This window comes from Cyprinus carpio, chromosome A2 (assembly GCF_018340385.1).
Source record: "Cyprinus carpio isolate SPL01 chromosome A2, ASM1834038v1, whole genome shotgun sequence".
NCBI lineage: Eukaryota > Metazoa > Chordata > Actinopteri > Cypriniformes > Cyprinidae > Cyprinus > Cyprinus carpio.
In genome coordinates, this window is record NC_056573.1 from 626,136 (window position 1) to 644,170 (window position 18,035).

General features: G+C 34.9%; 1 protein-coding gene across 2 annotated transcripts; it reads right to left on the reverse strand.

Annotated features, from left to right (window-relative positions):
• Positions 1-1,588: 1,588 nt before the first annotated feature.
• LOC109102145 (transferrin receptor 1a) lies at positions 1,589-16,109 on the reverse strand. Of its 2 annotated transcripts, none has more exons than XM_042768326.1 (18): positions 15,967-16,109; positions 13,166-13,216; positions 12,551-12,785; positions 12,221-12,401; positions 11,890-12,112; positions 8,750-8,872; positions 8,568-8,663; positions 8,335-8,474; positions 7,016-7,185; positions 6,802-6,921; positions 6,587-6,672; positions 5,923-5,986; positions 5,777-5,844; positions 5,617-5,687; positions 4,982-5,066; positions 4,638-4,865; positions 4,371-4,523; positions 1,589-4,091 (listed from the first exon to the last, which is right to left on the reverse strand). In XM_042768326.1, exons 2-18 carry the CDS (start codon positions 13,196-13,198, stop codon positions 3,849-3,851), a joined length of 2,319 nt encoding a protein of 772 aa, XP_042624260.1. In that variant the 5' UTR covers positions 13,199-13,216; positions 15,967-16,109; the 3' UTR covers positions 1,589-3,848. The 2 variants fall into 2 exon arrangements, with proteins under 2 accessions (XP_042624260.1, XP_042624264.1); XM_042768330.1 differs by having other exon boundaries at positions 13,166-13,213; positions 15,967-16,076.
• Between the last annotated feature and the right edge of the window lie 1,926 nt (positions 16,110-18,035).

Consider the following 18,035-nt stretch of genomic DNA (forward strand, 5'->3'; position numbering starts at 1 on the left):
ACCCTACACAAAATCCTCAATATTTCCTAATCTAAAATACAGGTAAAATACCTGTGAAAAAAAAATAAAGAAAATTCTTTCATATTAATATCTATTTTTATGGACAATTTTTAAATTACTTTTTTTTTTTAATGACATCACTATAACTATTTTTAAATGACATCACAACGTCATTTAGCAACAAATCAACCTGCCTTTAGCAACTTTCCCTGAAAATTAGTTGGTAACACTGGAAAGGGTCCAGTCTCATCTTTGGAAAGTGACTCCAGCATAAACCTTGTGGTTTAATGTAGTTCTATTTTGATTTTAGTGCTCAGTACTACACATTTAAGCACTCCTCAGCCCAGAAATGACAAGTTTTCAGATAAAATAGAGGGAAATCTCACATAAGGTCCACAATAACTCTAAGTTACAAGATGAGTTACATTTATAATATGGTGAATCGAACCCCTCTTCACTAGACTATCGCCTCATGAGAAACGTAAGAAAAATTCTACGCATTTTGTAAAATCTTCTTTTGAGCCTTTAGGAGCTAAATTCGCCACTGACTTCACATGCAGGTGAAATCTTGAGATCAGCGCAAGGGCAGAGATATGAGGAAACGTTAGAACTATTTGATTTCCTAATTCAAATCAATTCATATGTTTATCTGTTAAATTACACGCTCTTGTGAAACTGATTTTTTTTTCAACAGTGACAGGTAAGGTGTTACAATAATAGGTGATACACACTCTTTTGAGTCCTACCTGTCAGAGTCGGTGCTCACTCGATAACGCCAGCCAGGTGTCTGGTGACAGAACAAAACTCCACTCTGTGTTGGTCCTGTGTGTATACGACAAAGTTTTTAAACAGTTCTAACGTTTTAAAAATTTGTTTTGGGGGTGTAATATGCTTTGCTCTATAACCGCTGTCGCTTTCTCACTCGTGTTTCTGTCGCTAAATTACAGCAGTACTCGACCGTCATTACTCAATCTTACTCGCGCTCTGGCTCTACATGCTCATGCTTCTATTGACAACCCACTCTTAAAGAGACAGGACACTTTCATTATGACGGCAATGAATGACATCATAATCGCTAACTCTGTTTTTATACAGTCTATGCGCTAGACATAATTTTAAATTATATTCAGTTTTACAGCCAAATAACTGGTATGACTTTGAATTTGTATTTAATATGACATATTTCCACAGGGTTAGGGGAAGATGTATTAAAAACGTATCTTTATTAAAAAAGACTATCGCCATCGGGTTGTTAAAAAGAATACCAAAAAAAAAAAAATCTAATGTTAAGATGTGAGTTAAATAGACAAAAGCTCTTGGCTTAATTATGCCAGTCATGATAGTCAAAGTACTCTAGTTCTCCCTTGTGGTCATTTGAAGAATTGCAGCGTAGTCCCTGGTCCACACCAGTACTGTTTTACGATTTTATATATTTAATAAATTTAAAATGATAGACATGACCTAGGACGTCTACTGGTGTCCGTTTGTACATATTGGGCTTAGACGTAGATGCAAGTAGTCAGCTTCTAATTTTATTTGTATCTTTTTTTCCCCATGATCTTTAAAAATACACACACACACACACACATTTAACCTATTAGTACAATGTATTTGTTTTATTTTTATTTTGATGTGACATTGTACATAGAAGCTATGATTACATATAATATTTCGAAACATGTTTGGCTATTATTTGGCTGATTGAGTCATACACATCCAGGTTAACATTTGAGGCTCAATAAGTGATAAATAGAACATAATTTCAGTGTCAATTTAGTCAACAATCTTAAATGAGACTGGCTGTACTTCATGCCACAGTTAAGTAACTTAACACATAGAGCCTACACAGATGTCACAGTAGTCCAGTTTAAATGCGTTGTTCAAACATTTTATGAATTACTTGCAGACTAATCATAAAACTGAGAATCAGTGCACATGTAATTCTATAAACCAATTATGTCTACAACAAAACTACTACTGACATAGCATTCTTCAGATTTTTTAAAGATATTGATATGCATACCATAGACAATCATGAAACTGCAAGTCATAAGAGACTTTTTTGATAGAATACTCTTTAATCTCAATTTTCATCTCTTCCACACGTGTGTGTGTTCAAACAGAACATATTTCAAAGTCATGCATGAGTGTTTGTCTTATTTTTAATCAGTGCATAAACATTATTTCCCACTTTTTCGAATCACATTGATATCTTGTCAACCATGATATAATAATAAACACATGATACTGGCATCAAAAGCTGAACATTAAAACCAATTAGCTGAATAGTTTTGTAATTTAATCTTACTTTGATTTGCAAGTAAAACAGCAAAAGTGAATTCAAATACATACAAAGAAGAGAAAACAAAGAGAAAAAAAGCATTCGAAAGGCTTCATCATAATCTACAAGGCACAAATAATAATACACCAGAAACAAAAGAAATGAAAACCGAATAAGAGTACAGAACAGAATCTTATAGAAGCCCATGAAAGAATCATACAAAGAATGTTTCTAATGTTTTTAATCTCTGCTGTGATCCTCACCTGTTCCACATTTGATTAATCTAAGGCTTAAGAAGGTAACAGCACTTGATTGTGTATGGAAAAACTGACAACAGATTACATGACTCACAACAGATAACTTCTATTGTAAGAGTGTGTGAATATAGATGATTTTGTACATTATCATAGGAAACACTGTTCCCAATAATTACATCCACACCACAGTGAAATATGAGGGGCACTGCCCTCGATATATACACATCGGTAGACAAAAACTACCATCATCTTTGCATTATGGAAGGCACTGCTCCCGATAATGATTCTGGATCAGGTATAACATTGATTCAAAAGGAGGAAGCCAAAGACTGATACATACTAGTAAATTTAAGTTTTTTGTTTGTTTGTTTATCATTTAAGAAATACAATGTTGTAGTCTGTGGTCATAGCTTTTGAAAACAAGGTTATCTCCATAGCAGATGCTGCTTTCACATTTCGACAGTATAACTGTCATAATTATGGAAGGCACTGCTTCCGATAATTATACATTTGTTAAAAAAGGCGTTACAAAATGCAATTTATAGTGATCCCTGTCACTGATAAATAAAAAACTAATAAATAATAATTTCAGAGCCACATAGAAATGCCTCTTTCTATTATTTGACAGAACTGATCTGAAAAGCCTCTGAAAAATACTGTGCTTTACGAGGGGTTTTATGATCACAGGTAAGTTAGGTTACAAACATTACAATAACAATGGCTGATTGTCTAACTGAAGCCTGTATAAAAAAAAAACTCTAAACCCAGATTGTTCAGGTATTATGCAAGAAGTTCCTAAAAAGGGTCTGAAAATGTTGAAAATAAACCAGTAACACATTCCAACCTTGTATAACCTAAACTAGATCTCAAAAGAAAAGTTCACCCAAGAATAGAAATTCTGGGCTCTCTACCTTGATGTCAATCAAACCCCTTATGAATTTTGATCTGTATGGATTCAGAGGTTGAATTATAGCATGAGTAATATGAGCTACTTTTATAATATTTTATGCCTTTTTGTCTTTTTTTGAAGTTTGATAACTTTAGTAATTTCATGGAAAAGAGTGACCAGTTCATTCTCCAAATGTCTTCTTTTGTGTTTCACAGAAGGGGTTTGGAATTACATGATGGTGAGTAAATGATGACAATGTTTAATTTTTGGATCAGCTGCTGCTGTAAATACTGATATAAACCACTTATCATAAATTCATGTTAATAGAGCACCAAAAACATTTTCTGCTTTAATTTTCCTTGAGTGATGGTTCAACGTGGTCACATTAAAATAGTTAAAGAGGTGAGCTGAATCTGCTTGTCTAAATTTCATTATCCATATCCCATACTTCCCCTGCCAATGCATTGGCACACCCCTGGATGGTCCAGGTAGCAAGAGCAAACTGATTCTTGAATTGGTCAATGTCAGCAGATTCATGCCCTCCTTTAATGGCTTCAAGGTGATCCACTAGAGCTGCCAAAGTGTGTGATCCAGAGCCCAGCAGAATATGCCGGAACAGACTCTCCCGCGGAGACACATAGGGAGAGAGAAGACTGCCTTCCACTTCAAACAGATGCATCATGTTAACATCCACATTATAAAGCAGCAGAACTACAGCTGCTGTAGAACTGCTGCTGTTTCTAAGGTTCCATATCCTTAGAACGCAATCTGAAAAACCTTTTAAAAGGTTTTAAGGTTGGCATTTTGTTGCTTCTAACTATCAATAGCAGCAAAGGCTATTCGATATTTAAAAAAGCCCTTTGATATATTCCAGCTCAGCTTCCTTTTTCAACAGGAAATACATCAACACAGGAAAGAATGAAATAGCTTGACAATTTTTTACCCTCATAATTCGATTGTTGATGATGCGACACTGCTCCATGTCATCAAGATCACTGTTTCGGATGGCTGAAATAAGAGCGCTGGCAGCACGATCGTATGAACCCTGAGCTGAGAGAAGCCACTGCATCGTCACAGTGGAAGGAAGGCGGCCAGACTTCGAAAGAAAAATGCAGAAAGTGAATTATAACTCCCTGTAGCAGAAATTCATCAAACATCAAGCTTAAGTTCTTTAGGAGTCAGAAAAAGACAAATAACCATGTAGACTCACCGTTTGGCATGATTCAACTTTAGACCTGATTTGGGACACATAGCTGCGGATGACGCTGGTATACTTTGCCACATTCAGCTTGAGCAAGTGGTCATGCACCAGCCGAAGCGTAACCAGTCCGACCACCTCACCTGCAGTCTTGGCGAGTTTGAGAGTGTTATATGAAGTGTACCGTTCCAGAGTTTGATCAGTATCCTCAATAGTGCCAAAAGGGTATGACTTTGAACTCTGAAACACATCAGCAACATGTTTACTTCCTATCTTTCATCAAGAAACAAACTGTCCCTAAATCTATTTTACTCATTTTTTTTTTTTGACACCTTCAGTAAAACCTGAATACTTGCCGAAGTAAATCGAAATGAAATTGACGGGATACCCGAGAAGGTCTGGAATGGGTAAGCAGAGTGAGACAAACCCATAGGCTCCATTCTGTGAAAAAAGAAAAATGTGTTAATATGGATATTATATAGGATATATATAGAATGTGTTTGATCAGAATGTGTTTAACAGCTTAAAAACTTAAAACTAATAAAGTATTTTTTTTATTATATGAAATGAAGCTATAATATAATAAAATAGAAATATTAGCTGAAGAAATTTAGAAATGTAAGTTTTAAGTTGAAGTATTAAAATTACTTAAACTTAAAGATAAAGATAAGTTCATTCAAAATATGAATGAGTAAAAAAAAAAAAAAAATGACGTGACATACAGCCAAGTATGGTGACCCATACTCAGAATTCGTGCTCTGCATTTAACCCATCCAAAGTGCACACACACACCGTGAACACACACCCGGAGCAGTGGGCAGCCATTTATGCTGCGGTGCCCGGGGATCAGTTGGGGGTTCAAACCCACAATCTTAGGGTTAGGAGTCAAACTCTCTAACCATTAGGCCACGACTTCCCCACACCATTATAACAGTATTTAAATAATACACATTAAATTAAATTAAAATCAAACTGTGAGGGACAAACATACACAGACTTCTCCCAGTTGGATCCAGCAAACTGTTCATGCAAGGATTTGGTTGCATCAACTGGAGAAGAAACCTGCATGGGGGAAAAGGTTATTTCTCTTTTTAGGACAGATAAAACAGCTTTGAATTGATGCCAAAGATTCAGCATTTGTGATACATCACCTGTTTCATTGTGCTCTCTAATAACTCATACAGCAGTGGACTGGCAGTTGCTTTGAAAGAGTCAAAACCTAAAGAGAATGTCAGATGATCAGCATCAGCTCAAGATCTAAGTTCTTCAACTCTTTGAGAAATGACTCTTTACAAACCTGAAATAACTTCATCAAGGCTGATGTAAGAAAACATTTTCATATTCAAGGAGGTCAGGTAGCCCTGAGGGTTAAAAAAACACAAATTAATAAATTCAATGGCTTACAGTAACTGCTGAATGCACAGGCTGTTAGAAATCACATACTAACACACTGCAGTACTCTTACTATTTCTGCAGTATGTACATTATGTGCACTGGTCACAGACTGTATATTCCGTTTTTGATTAGAATCCTAAAAGATAAGATATTTTGTAATATTTCCAAGATGATACAACTATAATGCAATGTGATGACGTAGCAGTTTACTGCTGAATAATCTCCAGTGTATCACTTAATATTTTTAAAATAGTAGGTAGTGTTTACAATGCAGTATTTACTGACTAGTACTTCAATGTAACAATGTACATACTGCAGTTAGATACAGTAAATACATTCATTCACTTTCATATTTTCAAATGACTGTTTTATGTTTGCCAAGGAAGGAATGGAAATATGCATGATTATTGGTTTAATGTATTTACATTCTTGTTATTGTGGTTTACTTTTATTTGTGCTGTTGTTATTATTATTAATTGTTGTTATATCATACAAACACAGAGAATTTACTCCCATATTTAACATGGTCATTGTTAAACAGAAGGCAGCCAAAGATGCATTCATACCTCCAACCACTCAGTGGCCCCAACACTCCCAAATTCACCAGCACTCCAGCTAGCAAAAACTATGCTCCTCTTCGGCTTGAATCCATCTGAAGAAAATAAAGATTCACTTGAAATCAACAAATTTATTCTTCATTTAAAATTAACATGTATAATTCATTATATAAGGACATTTATTTATGTATTTAAAAAGACATCACTGCTTGTACTTAATGTACCATTCTTGATCATGTCTGTGATGGTTCTGGCCAACTCCACCAGTAAACTAGTGCCGACTGTGCTTCTGGCATATCCAGGGCCCCATGCATCTCGCTGGGCTCCGATCACTATATAACGATCTAGAGCAAAGGACGAAGACCCAAATTAAGTGATCAGGGACTGGGACCAATTACTAGTTTGATCTACACAGCTGTTTAAAGCAGAATAGAGTACCTGCATCCATATAACCTTTAATGACTCCAAACACATTGTGGATTTTTTTCTGAATAAGGACATTGTTTACTTCCACTGTAATAATGTCGCCTTCATCGCCAAGACTGTACATGGTATCCCGAAGCATCCCATCACTCCAGCCATCAGGGGAAGTCCGACCACCTAACTTACTGTTTGAGGGCAGGAGTAAACAAATGTGACAAACATGTAAATACAGGAAATATTAACAAACCTCACTGACAGAACTACTGAATATTCTTAATCTTTTGATTAAAATGTGAGTGGTGCTTGCACATTCAAAAGTTGCTGCCAGGATGCTAGAGTGTTTTTAAAGCATTGTTGCATGGGGTTGATAGATTGGTGTTTTGTGTGGTTGCTGCTGTAGGTTGTTCCTGACTCAAGTAAAATAAAAAATAAAAATAAAAAAAACACACTAAACCCATATTATATTCTGAGGCCAGATTTACATTTACATTTTTAAGAATAAAAATTCTCAACTGTTTTTTTCCTCATGTTTTTTTTATTTTTTATTTTGTATTCCCAAAAATATATTTTCATATATATTTTCTTAAGACTGTTCTAAAGACAAAAATGTAAATTCCTAAAATAATAAAAAATAAATTAAAAAACACTTTTTTTAAATTGTAAATTTTAGTTATTTTAACAATTGTACAATAATTGTAGCATTATGATAACCTCCAACTATTCTTTATCCCAAAAGATAAGATGTTTAATGCATTTAAATTCAAATATTAAACATTGCAACTATATTATAACTTATACAGCTAGGTACATATCATATATATAACTATTACTAAGGATTTGCATAAGTACATTGACCATTAATCTTAAACAACAATGATCAGTCATGAATAATCATGATGAGCCTTTTTGCTGAATTCGTAATTCAGTAACAACTCTACAAGTCAAATAGGGGCATTGTTTTTAATTTTTAATTTTATAATTCTGACGATTTTTCAAAACATGAGAGAATTCTCAAGAATTGCACATAGGAACATTCTTCCAAACTTTTCAGAATTTATCTTTACAAATTACCTAACTTCTTTCTTAAGAAAATTTTCATTAATCCAACCCCTGGTACCTATATGTCTTGAGTTCCTCCTTTAACTAGTCTATGGCCTTCTTTCACCTGCTTTATTGTCTGACAGGAAAAAATTATAATTATACAACTTATATATAACGATTATTTCTCCTCAACAAGCTGCATAATTTCATTTAGTCTAAACATCTAACTATAAGTAATGAGTGTATCAGTAACAGCAACAGTTAAGAGTAATGAATGGCAATCACAACTGCACCTCATGATTGCAGTAGCCTGTTTTATGGTTATAGTTTGAGCTGGAATGCTGGGCAAGCCAGATGACTGAGCTGGGGGAAACTGGGTATGATTGAAGGAAGGGAATCCTGGAGTGTAGGGATCACCAGTGCCGAGATGGACCTATGAAAAAAGCAAGAGCAAGAGGAAACATCATCTTTACATAAACTTCTAAATGCAAAAATATTCTGATAAAAGAAAGGTTCCACAACTTACATGGCCAAAAAGAGCAGTGTCCTCTTTAATACTGTAGTTAACAGGATCCGGATAAATTAGCACAGCACTAGCATTCAAGCTAGCAGCATTAGCAACCTGTTTTAAGTAAATGAAAACAAAAGGATAAATTAGTAAATATCAATAATAACCATCTTAAAATATGAATGTGTGAGAGAACCAACCTTTTCAGCAAAACTTAAGAGTCCAGCTCTGACCAAAACAACCTTTCCATTCACATCAATATTCCGGTCTTGTAGGCGCCTGAAGTCCTCTGCTCGCCCATAATGAGCATACAGAGCTGCACCCTATACAAGAGAATAAGTGATAAGGTCATTATTCACTACAAACTTTTCCTTCTACTGGAGCTCTCATATCTCAGTTATATTCACATCTTAATCCCAGATGTATGACTTTCTTTTTTCTGTGAAACACAGATTGAAATTTTAAGAAAAAAATAATCCATCTCTGTAAGTGTTAGTGTTAAACCCCACCTTATGAATCAGTGTCTGCTGAAGTGAAACGATAAGTGCGTGAGAGAAAATTGCTAATATTTTAAACCTTTTAAAACTATAAACCGTTGCTTCCAACCAACTGTCAGCACGTTGTGAACCTTAATGTAAACTTTTGATATGATGCTCCTCACTTCTAGCATGAGTTTCACAACTTTATCAACTAGTAGTCTTCAGGTAGCTTCAATTTTGAGGGTTCCATTCATTTCTGTTTCACATAAGAAAGAATGTCATATATCTGGGAATGCATAAGGGTGAGAAAATTAGTAGAGATTCTTAATTGGGGCAGTCGTGGCCTAATGGTTAGAGTCTGACTTGTAACCCAAAAGTTGCAGGTTTAGGAATTGTCGGTGGGGGAGTGAGTGAACAGCGCTCTCTTCCACCCTCAATGCCACGACTGAGGTGAGACGCTTGAGCAAGGCACCGAACCCCCAACTGCTCCAGGTATGTGTTCACTGCTGTGTGGGTGTACCTTTGCTCTCACTGATACACTTATACAGTATAAGTGTGTAATAATTACAAGTAGGGGTGTAACGGTACATATATTCATAGACATGTACACCAAACAAATACAGCATAATAATGACTGCATGAGTGGAACCTCACTGAAAACTTCCATTTTTATATATGATTACTTTTGATAAGAAAGATGAGAAAGTCTCATCTTTCAATAAACATCATTTTCTAGGTGTCTATTTAACGTCTGAAAGGAAACATTCTATAGACTTATTGCAGATGAGCAAACACTCTAAAAAAAAATATATCTTGCAGATGTAAATGCAGACGTCAAATAGATATACTATCCGGGATCCCGTCCTCTTTACTACCAATTTTAACACAAAAAACATGAATGAACATCTCATGCCTCATGTAATCACTCAGAGTTTCAACCGCGGAAAGACGTCAATACAACAGCTTGTGAACAAAATGTCACATAGCATTTCATTTACCTCAGGCAAGTCATCAGTCTCCACAGCTCATTAGTTCGCTAGAGAAATGAAGTCTAGAGAAAAGCATTTTGTGAAATATTAGACTAAATACTCATTTTACTTTACCTGTTAGTAATGTCTTAACTATTTAATGTATGTTTAAATAAATCTGTTATGAAACACGTTATGACAGCCACTGAATATTCAACAACAAATAGAAATTGTATCATTTAGAAGTTGCATTCTTCAATTTACATGTTTGCATAAAAATTGTTTTTAAAGGTGAGTGTTGATTTATATTTAAAGATAAATATGAAACTAAATTCAAGTTTGGGCTCTGTTGTTAACTGTAACCTTATAGTAATGTAGAAGGCTCCCTATTGTTTAGAGCATAAGCGGAGGCAGATTTTTATCCCTAATAAAAATGTAGTTATAATTGAATTGATTTACATTTAAGTCATTTAGCAGACGCTTTTATCCAAAGCGACTTACAAATGAGGACAGTGGAAGCAATCAAAATCAACAAAAGAGCAAAGATGTACAAGTTCTATAACAAGTCTCAGTTAGCTTAACAGTACACGTAGCAAGGGTTTTTAAATAATATAGTAAATAAAGAAAACAGATAGAATAGAAAAAGAATAGAGCAAGCTAGTGTTAGAGGTCTTTTTTTTGTTTTTGTTAATTGTATAATAAATGAAAAGAAAGCAGATAGAAAACAAAAAGATTAGAAAGCTAGTTAGTTTTTTTTTTTTTAAGAATACAATTAGAATAGTGAGTGCTAAAGTTAGAGGGTAAAATAAAGATGGAAGAGATGTGTTTTAAGACGATTCTTGAAGATGGCTAAGGACTCTGATCGGATTGAGTTGGGCAGGTCATTCCACCAGGAGGGAACATTTAATTTAAAAGTCTGTAAAAGTGACTTTGTGCCTGATTGGGATGGCACAATCAAGCAAAGTTCACTTGCAGAACGCAAGCTTCTAGAGGCACATAAGTCTGAAGTAATGAATTTAAGTTAAGGGGTGCAGATCCAGTACTGGTTTTGTAGGCAAACATCAATGCCTTGAATTTTATGCGAGCAGCTATTGGTAGCAAGTGCAAATTGATAAACAGAGGTGTGACGTGTATTCTATTCGGCACATTAAAAATTAATCTTGCTGCCACATTCTGGATTAATTGTAAAGGTTTGGTAGAACTGGCTGGAAGACCTGCCAAGAGAGTGTTGCAATAGTCTAGCCAGGACAGAACAAGAGCTTGAACAAGGAGTTGTGCAGAATGTTCTGAAAGAAAGGGCCTGATCTTCTTAATGTTGAATAAAGCAAATATGCAGGACCGGACAGTTTTATCAATGTGGTCTGAGAAAGTCAGCTGATCATCAATCATAACTCCAAGGTTTCTGGCTGTTTTTGAAGGAGTTATGAATGATGTGCATAACTGGATGGTGAAATTGTGATGAAACGATGGGTTTGCTAAAACCACAAGCAGTTCTGTCTTGGCAAGGTTGAGCTGAAGGTGATGGTCCTTCATCCAGCAAGAAATGTCTGTTAGACAAGCAAGATTTAAAGGAAGTAAACCACTGTTTAATGTTTAAAACTGAACTGTTTAAAAAAAAAAAAAAAAAAAAAAAAAAAAAAAAAAAGAGAATGTTTTTCCCCCTTCTGTACTGAAACCATACGAACCGTGAAGTACACGATCAGTCATGTTTGTGTACCGTTACACCCCCTAATAACAAGACAGTTAGACATAACTTACAATTTACAACTTCTCTCAGCATTTTTAACACGAGCATATAAAAGATTTCGAATATTGCTCATGATTTGTACAAACTAATTTCCTGGTGCTTTTTTGTCAGTTGATTGTCAAAATTCATCCCCATTTAAAACTAACCTGCACTGTTTTAATTGCACTGTATGCCAAATAGCCCTCAGTTGTTTCCACAACGTTACCACGGAACAGGACTCTGTTATTGGAGGAACCAGGCTCATGGATTTTCACATAGTGCTCATCTGTCCAAGTACTCATTCCAAAAGTTTTGAATTTCCCCATGATTTTATTAGCAAGTGCCTCATCTCCTGTGCTTCCTGCCTGGTGACTGGCACTAGAGAATTCCCTGCAAGAGGGAGAAAGAGAAACAGAAAACAAAACATGTTTAATTTGAATACCTGCTCAACTGCTCAAACAGTATGGAAAAAGCAAAAGTGCAGCTGTGTAAACTTACCTGAGGTTGGTGTTAATGTTGAGGGTTGTCAGTTTCTTTTTTAGCAATGCCCTGAGATCACTCCAGTCCAATGAATAAACTGCTTCTGCTCTCACTGGGGCAATCTCATTAAAGACCGGACAGTTGGACTTGATTTCTGTTTTGTCTGTGTTTCTATTTGACAGATAACCAATGAGGTATCCTAAAAGACAAAAATATGAGTTGTTTTTTTGCATAGAAATTATTAGTTTAGTGGTAATTATACAAAAACATTTGACCAATCAGTATAAACTATCCCAGAGGGCCACATAATAAGCTTGAATATATACCAGCATATTGGTATATAATTACCAATAATGAAAAGGAACAGAATGCCAATGACAAATCCGCAGATGGTTTTGGGAGAACGCTGGTTCAGTTTGCTGGGGTAATACGGATGATTATGTTGGTTTGTGTTTTCCCCACCACCGTTAGCATCCACTTCATCATCCATGTCAGACGAGAGCTTCATCTCCACATGGCTGTTGTCACCCTCCATGTTCTGGGTCAGGTTAAAGCGAGTGTAGGAGCGCGGCTCCCCATTGAACTGAAAAAAAAAAACAGTTACAGGACACCATGATTAAAAAAAAATATCCTGGATTCTCTTCACTGTAAAAACACTTGAAAGGCTGGTCATGATTTAAGTCATGAGGTTTCAGCTTTTCTCTTGAATATAGAAGATCTTATGCACAAGAAGGAAAACCAATATCAGGAACATATTAAAAAGGTTTCAGTTAAAGTGCCTAAAAATCTTCTTAACTGAAAAAAAAAAAGTAGCATTTACATTTCAGCAATCACAGATCTCATGCGTTGCAATAAAGTCAAAAATTGTGCCTTCTTTGTTACTTCTCAAACGGTAAACCATTGGTTCAGACAACTCCGTTATAATGCCATGCAAAATTAATTTATATGAAAAGTATGTCTTACGATTTTTGAAATTGTTGTCCTGGCTTGATCCATCCTGGCCTCAAATAACTGCTGCAAGAGAATGAGAATTGTTGAAATCTATTTTAAGATCACTGTGAAGTCACAATAACTCATAATCATAAAACAAAGTTAGATTCTTTATGTCAACAACAAAAAAAAGGCTGTTAGCTAATCTTAAATAGAGATATTTCATTTAAATGCTGGTTAAGAAACACTACGCAGTGTTTTGTTTGTGTTTCTCTGGGTGATATGACAGCGGCCTTGAACTTTTACCTTAACTTGACACCTGTGTGTGTTGGTAAAGCATCACACTTTTCTGTTATGTCATTGTGAAAATGCTATATTCACCAGGGATGGTGAATATATCAGTTCATTATTAGACTGTTTTAGTCTGAGATATCATATGACTTCAGAAGACTAATATTACACTCTTCATATTGATCATATTTTTGGGGCTTGACAGATGTGGTCACTATGAACTATCAATAACTGGAAAAGAATTGCATGAAGATTTTTTATGTTTTAAACCCAACAGCATTACAGGTTTAGAACTAGGTGTGTGTGTGTGTATAAATATATTTTACACTGAGTGGACATTTTCACACAGTATTTCAGTATTTGAACTAAGCTGGTGGAGTGACAAATTATTAAATAACAAATATTGTACGTAGTCCATAGTTAATATAAGTTAATCAAATCTAATTCTTGTTGTGTATAACAATTATAAACATGTTACTTAAAACGGTTTTAGATTAAATATATCCTGTTACATCACACATCAAATTTCACATAAATCTTTTATCTTTATAATATAAAAAGACCATCAAATAAAATCATTAAAAAGTGTAACAAACATGACTGTGGACTAAAAGACATCAAGGATTTATTTAACTAAATTTATTTTTTCAAAGGTTGAAGGTTACACATTAATATAATAATCCAAAACACAAGAGACAAACACTACAAGCAAGATCCTTGAGACAGTCTCATTCAACAAATGGATAACAAAAAGGGTAAGAAACAAATACAAATAACTAAAGGCATTAAAGTACACATTAAAAATGTTACACTGAAGCAATGCACCAAATGTACTCTGCTAACTTGCTTGGACACATGCAAGCTAGAGATAGGAAAAACGCATTCGGGCTACACCCTACCGGGAAAGAATTTGCACACAATCAGATCAAACCAATCCTCATGTCCGTTGGGGCCTGACATGTCACCTCTTACTGTCTTTTCCAGAGAAACTGCACAGTCTCCTGGGTTCTTTCAGGATGGCCCACTAAACTTCAATCCTCGTCTGAGCAGTTCTATTGATATGCTTACCCATTTACTTCTTCCTTTTATTATGGGAACAATGAAAGCCAAATAAACCTCTAGACAAAGGAACTTTTATCACTCAGTCATAAAAAAATTGAGAAAACAATAACAATTACACTAGGAGAGGAAGTAAACAAGTTCAAGGACCAAGGGCAAGCCAGACCAATTTTCTATTATGGGGTTAAAAATACAAACACATAAATAAATAAAAACTCTATGAGCGGCTTTAAAATCCTAAATGATTTTGTAAAGTGCTGGTTTAATCCATTCATGCAATAAACCCAGAATTTAAACCACTATCTAAAGCTACTTAATCATGTGACTGTGTTCACCATCAATTGAATTTTTTTGTTTGTTTGTTTGTTTTTTGAGAAGTAAATGGTTGAAATAACCTTGTGTCCTTTACTCACATTTAAAAATAACATCTGTAGACGCTCATGTAATAAATGTATAACTGTATTTTTCTATACAGATTAACGTCAGATAATCTACATTCCCCAGAATTCCAGTTGATTAATCTTTACAGAACTGGCAGAGAGGATTAAAACTTCACTGTTGCAAATCATGTGATGGTCACACATCTTAAAAAAAAAAATAAAAAAAAAAAAACTTAAAAATTTGTCAGCCAAATTAAAAATCTAAATTAAGTTCAATTAAATATGAGCGCAACTACATTCGTTTTTTTAGGGCCAGATCAACTCCAATTAGTTTATGAAGTAACAACTGCACATTTTCACTTTTTTTCTCATAACAGTTTATAATCAACAAAATGTATTCGCAAGCAGCACTCAATTTTGATTAAAAAAAAAAATGAATATGAATATCGGAGATGAATATCGTGCCTTTCAAACTAGTAGTGCTAATTAATTTAGACAGATAAACATGGTAACAGGTGACACGCACAACCGAAAAAGGACTCGGGTTAAATGTTCAGAGCTGACCCTGAAGAAAATGTCACATCCATCTGCCAGCAAATCACAATGCAAAAATTACAATTTAGTAATACTAAAACAGTAATTTGAAAATTGAACTTGAAACACTACAATACCATTTCTGTTATTAAATATCGAAATTGTATTAATATTAAAACTAACAACATTTGTTTTAATTTCATTTAAATCATCGCAAAAAAGTTAGTACTTTGTTATTAATCTAATTGTACAAGTGAAACAATCACTACCTAATATCAGTTTGACAATCCGTGTGAAGGTCAGCAGAGAAGGGTAGCACGTGCATGAGCTCCCTGAAGTCAAATAAAGTTTAAGTCTAGTCCGCACCTGCTCTCTACAAACATACACTGTAGCTGTCACACGAATTACAAGCGATTATTATTAGAAATCTTATCATTTCACTTATAAAATATACTGTGAGGAATTCAGAAAGCTATGCACCGCTACTCTTAAAGTAAAAATGGCCTGCAGTTAACATTCTGCAGAAAATGCATTTATATCAGAAGACCGTAAAATGCATGATGATCTTACCAATGTTCTCAAGCTCCTGCCTTACTGAAGGCGAAAGTCACGACCGCAGCACCCTAGTCACGATCACCACGTGCGCCCCAGACACATAATAACCTTGAAGACCCTGCACAATTATCAAGCGTTCACATTGCGAGAGGCGGGGTGCTTTGGTGTCACTTCCGGTTTTCTATATTAGGAGATTATTTATTTAGTATGTATCTCGCTGCAAGCACTGACGAAAATGTACTTTAAAAATATAATATACAAATATATTTTAAAATGTAACCTAATCTGGAATTTTCATTTAAATTCTGAGAGTATATAGTATCAAATATGGTCATATGGTACTGTTTAATTACATCTTCTACCTGCCCCAATAAAACAAGATCTTAAATATTCTAGTAATGAAAAGATTGCTTTATTTTCAAAGTGCCTGCTCAGCAGACTCACACACCACCATCTGTAAGTGAGCAGCCAGAAGAAGAACATTTGGGCCAAAATAATCTAACCTGGGAGACATTTTCCATGAGGAGTTCAGGAAAGTAAAGGACACGACCAACGTGGGTTTTCTTCATAATTTAGCAGCACCTGTGAAAATACTGTGAATAATATGGTAATTCAGATTTCATTTGAACTGTATGTCCAAATGTTGGAGAGGCTTAATTCTCTGACCGCCGGAGCACATTTAAGTAACTGTATGTTTCTTCTGTGTCAGAGATGGGATTACATGCAGTGTGCACAGGAACACAGCCGAAAACATGATAGTGTCATGTTCATCAATACACTACTTATTAAAATGTGAAATTATAACATTTCAATAAGCATGTTGAAGTATCTGCTTAGAAAATTAAAGTAAAAAATATGTTGTAAAATTGATTATATTAAAATATTCACTACTCACACTTTTTCCAGTTCAGACTGCCCCCAAAAACAATTCCCTTTTTAGTCAAAACATCTTATGCCAGGAGCAGTCACTGTGATGTTATTAGGTCTTGCTCAAGGACTCAGTGATAATGAGAAACGCAAGCAAATCTTTCTTCATTTTTTTAATTTATTTTTATTTATTGTTTTATTTTTTGTGGATATCAATAATTCTAATAATGCTAGATTATTGATTACAGTGACTTATGTTTCATAAGTCTCTTTAACCCATTATTATGTTGCTAGTATTAATGTAAACCCCATTTTTGCAAGACACAAAAGCAGGTTTCTTTACAGTCTCAGACACAATGGGTGGTCTATGATTTATGCCTCTATAATTAACTGAATCCCTCCATTTCGGCTGCTCAGCTGAGCCGTTTCTTCCAGATTTTATAAACAACCCATGTATGATAACTTCGATTTTTTTTTTTTTTTTTTTCATGATGATATTCACAGTAAAGATATTTTGTAGTGTACTTTTTCAGTAAAATGCAAGAAAGCTGTAAATGTTTTATGTGCAGATTTCTTTTCTTTCAGAGTGCTTTATTTCTTGGCAACAAGTCTCCACAGAACAAAAGGACACTGAAATGATATTTATGTGTTCACCAAAGCTTCATTACCGTGTCTTTCTTTTTTCTTTCACCCAGACTCTGAATTAGTTTCAGTAAATCACAGACTGCATGTACTGCCCTGCTGTTCAACAGCAAACTGGTTGGCCTTTCTCATTGCTTCACCTTTTCCCATGAAACAAAACTCATGTCCACACAAGTACTTCTGACACTCTCACGGTACTATTGTAATTCTTCATTCTAGCTAGGTTAATTCCATGTCTGCCGTAATAAGCAGATCAATAGATAAATTCTCAACAACAAATACAACTCCCTCTGCTTGGTTTAGTAAACAATGCTGCAGAATAGGTGAGAGTATTGTGGCAGGATATCAGAGGATGAACCAGTGCAACTGTGCAACATTCACACTCTGATCACATAAACATCTTCCCACAAATCCAGGACGTGCAGTGCAACACGTCAATGGTTTTCATTCTCCATCTGAGGTCATCTGTGGGTCCTGTACAAACTGTACAGCATTTTGAAAAACATCCTATAAGATTATAGGGGAGACATCCATCAAAGATATAATAGAAAACTGAGTAATATAACATAATAATA

Excerpts from the sequence above, each read along its gene's own strand:
- LOC109102145 (XM_042768326.1), bottom strand. The coding sequence starts at position 13,198 with ATGGATCAAGCCAGGACAACAATTTCAAAAATC. Across the intron at positions 8,475-8,567 it reads ACACTGCTCTTTTTGGCCAT|GTCCATCTCGGCACTGGTGA; the intron begins GTAAGTTGTGGA and ends CTTTTTTCATAG. Across the intron at positions 5,845-5,922 it reads CCTTGATGAAGTTATTTCAG|GTTTTGACTCTTTCAAAGCA; the intron begins GTTTGTAAAGAG and ends CATTCTCTTTAG.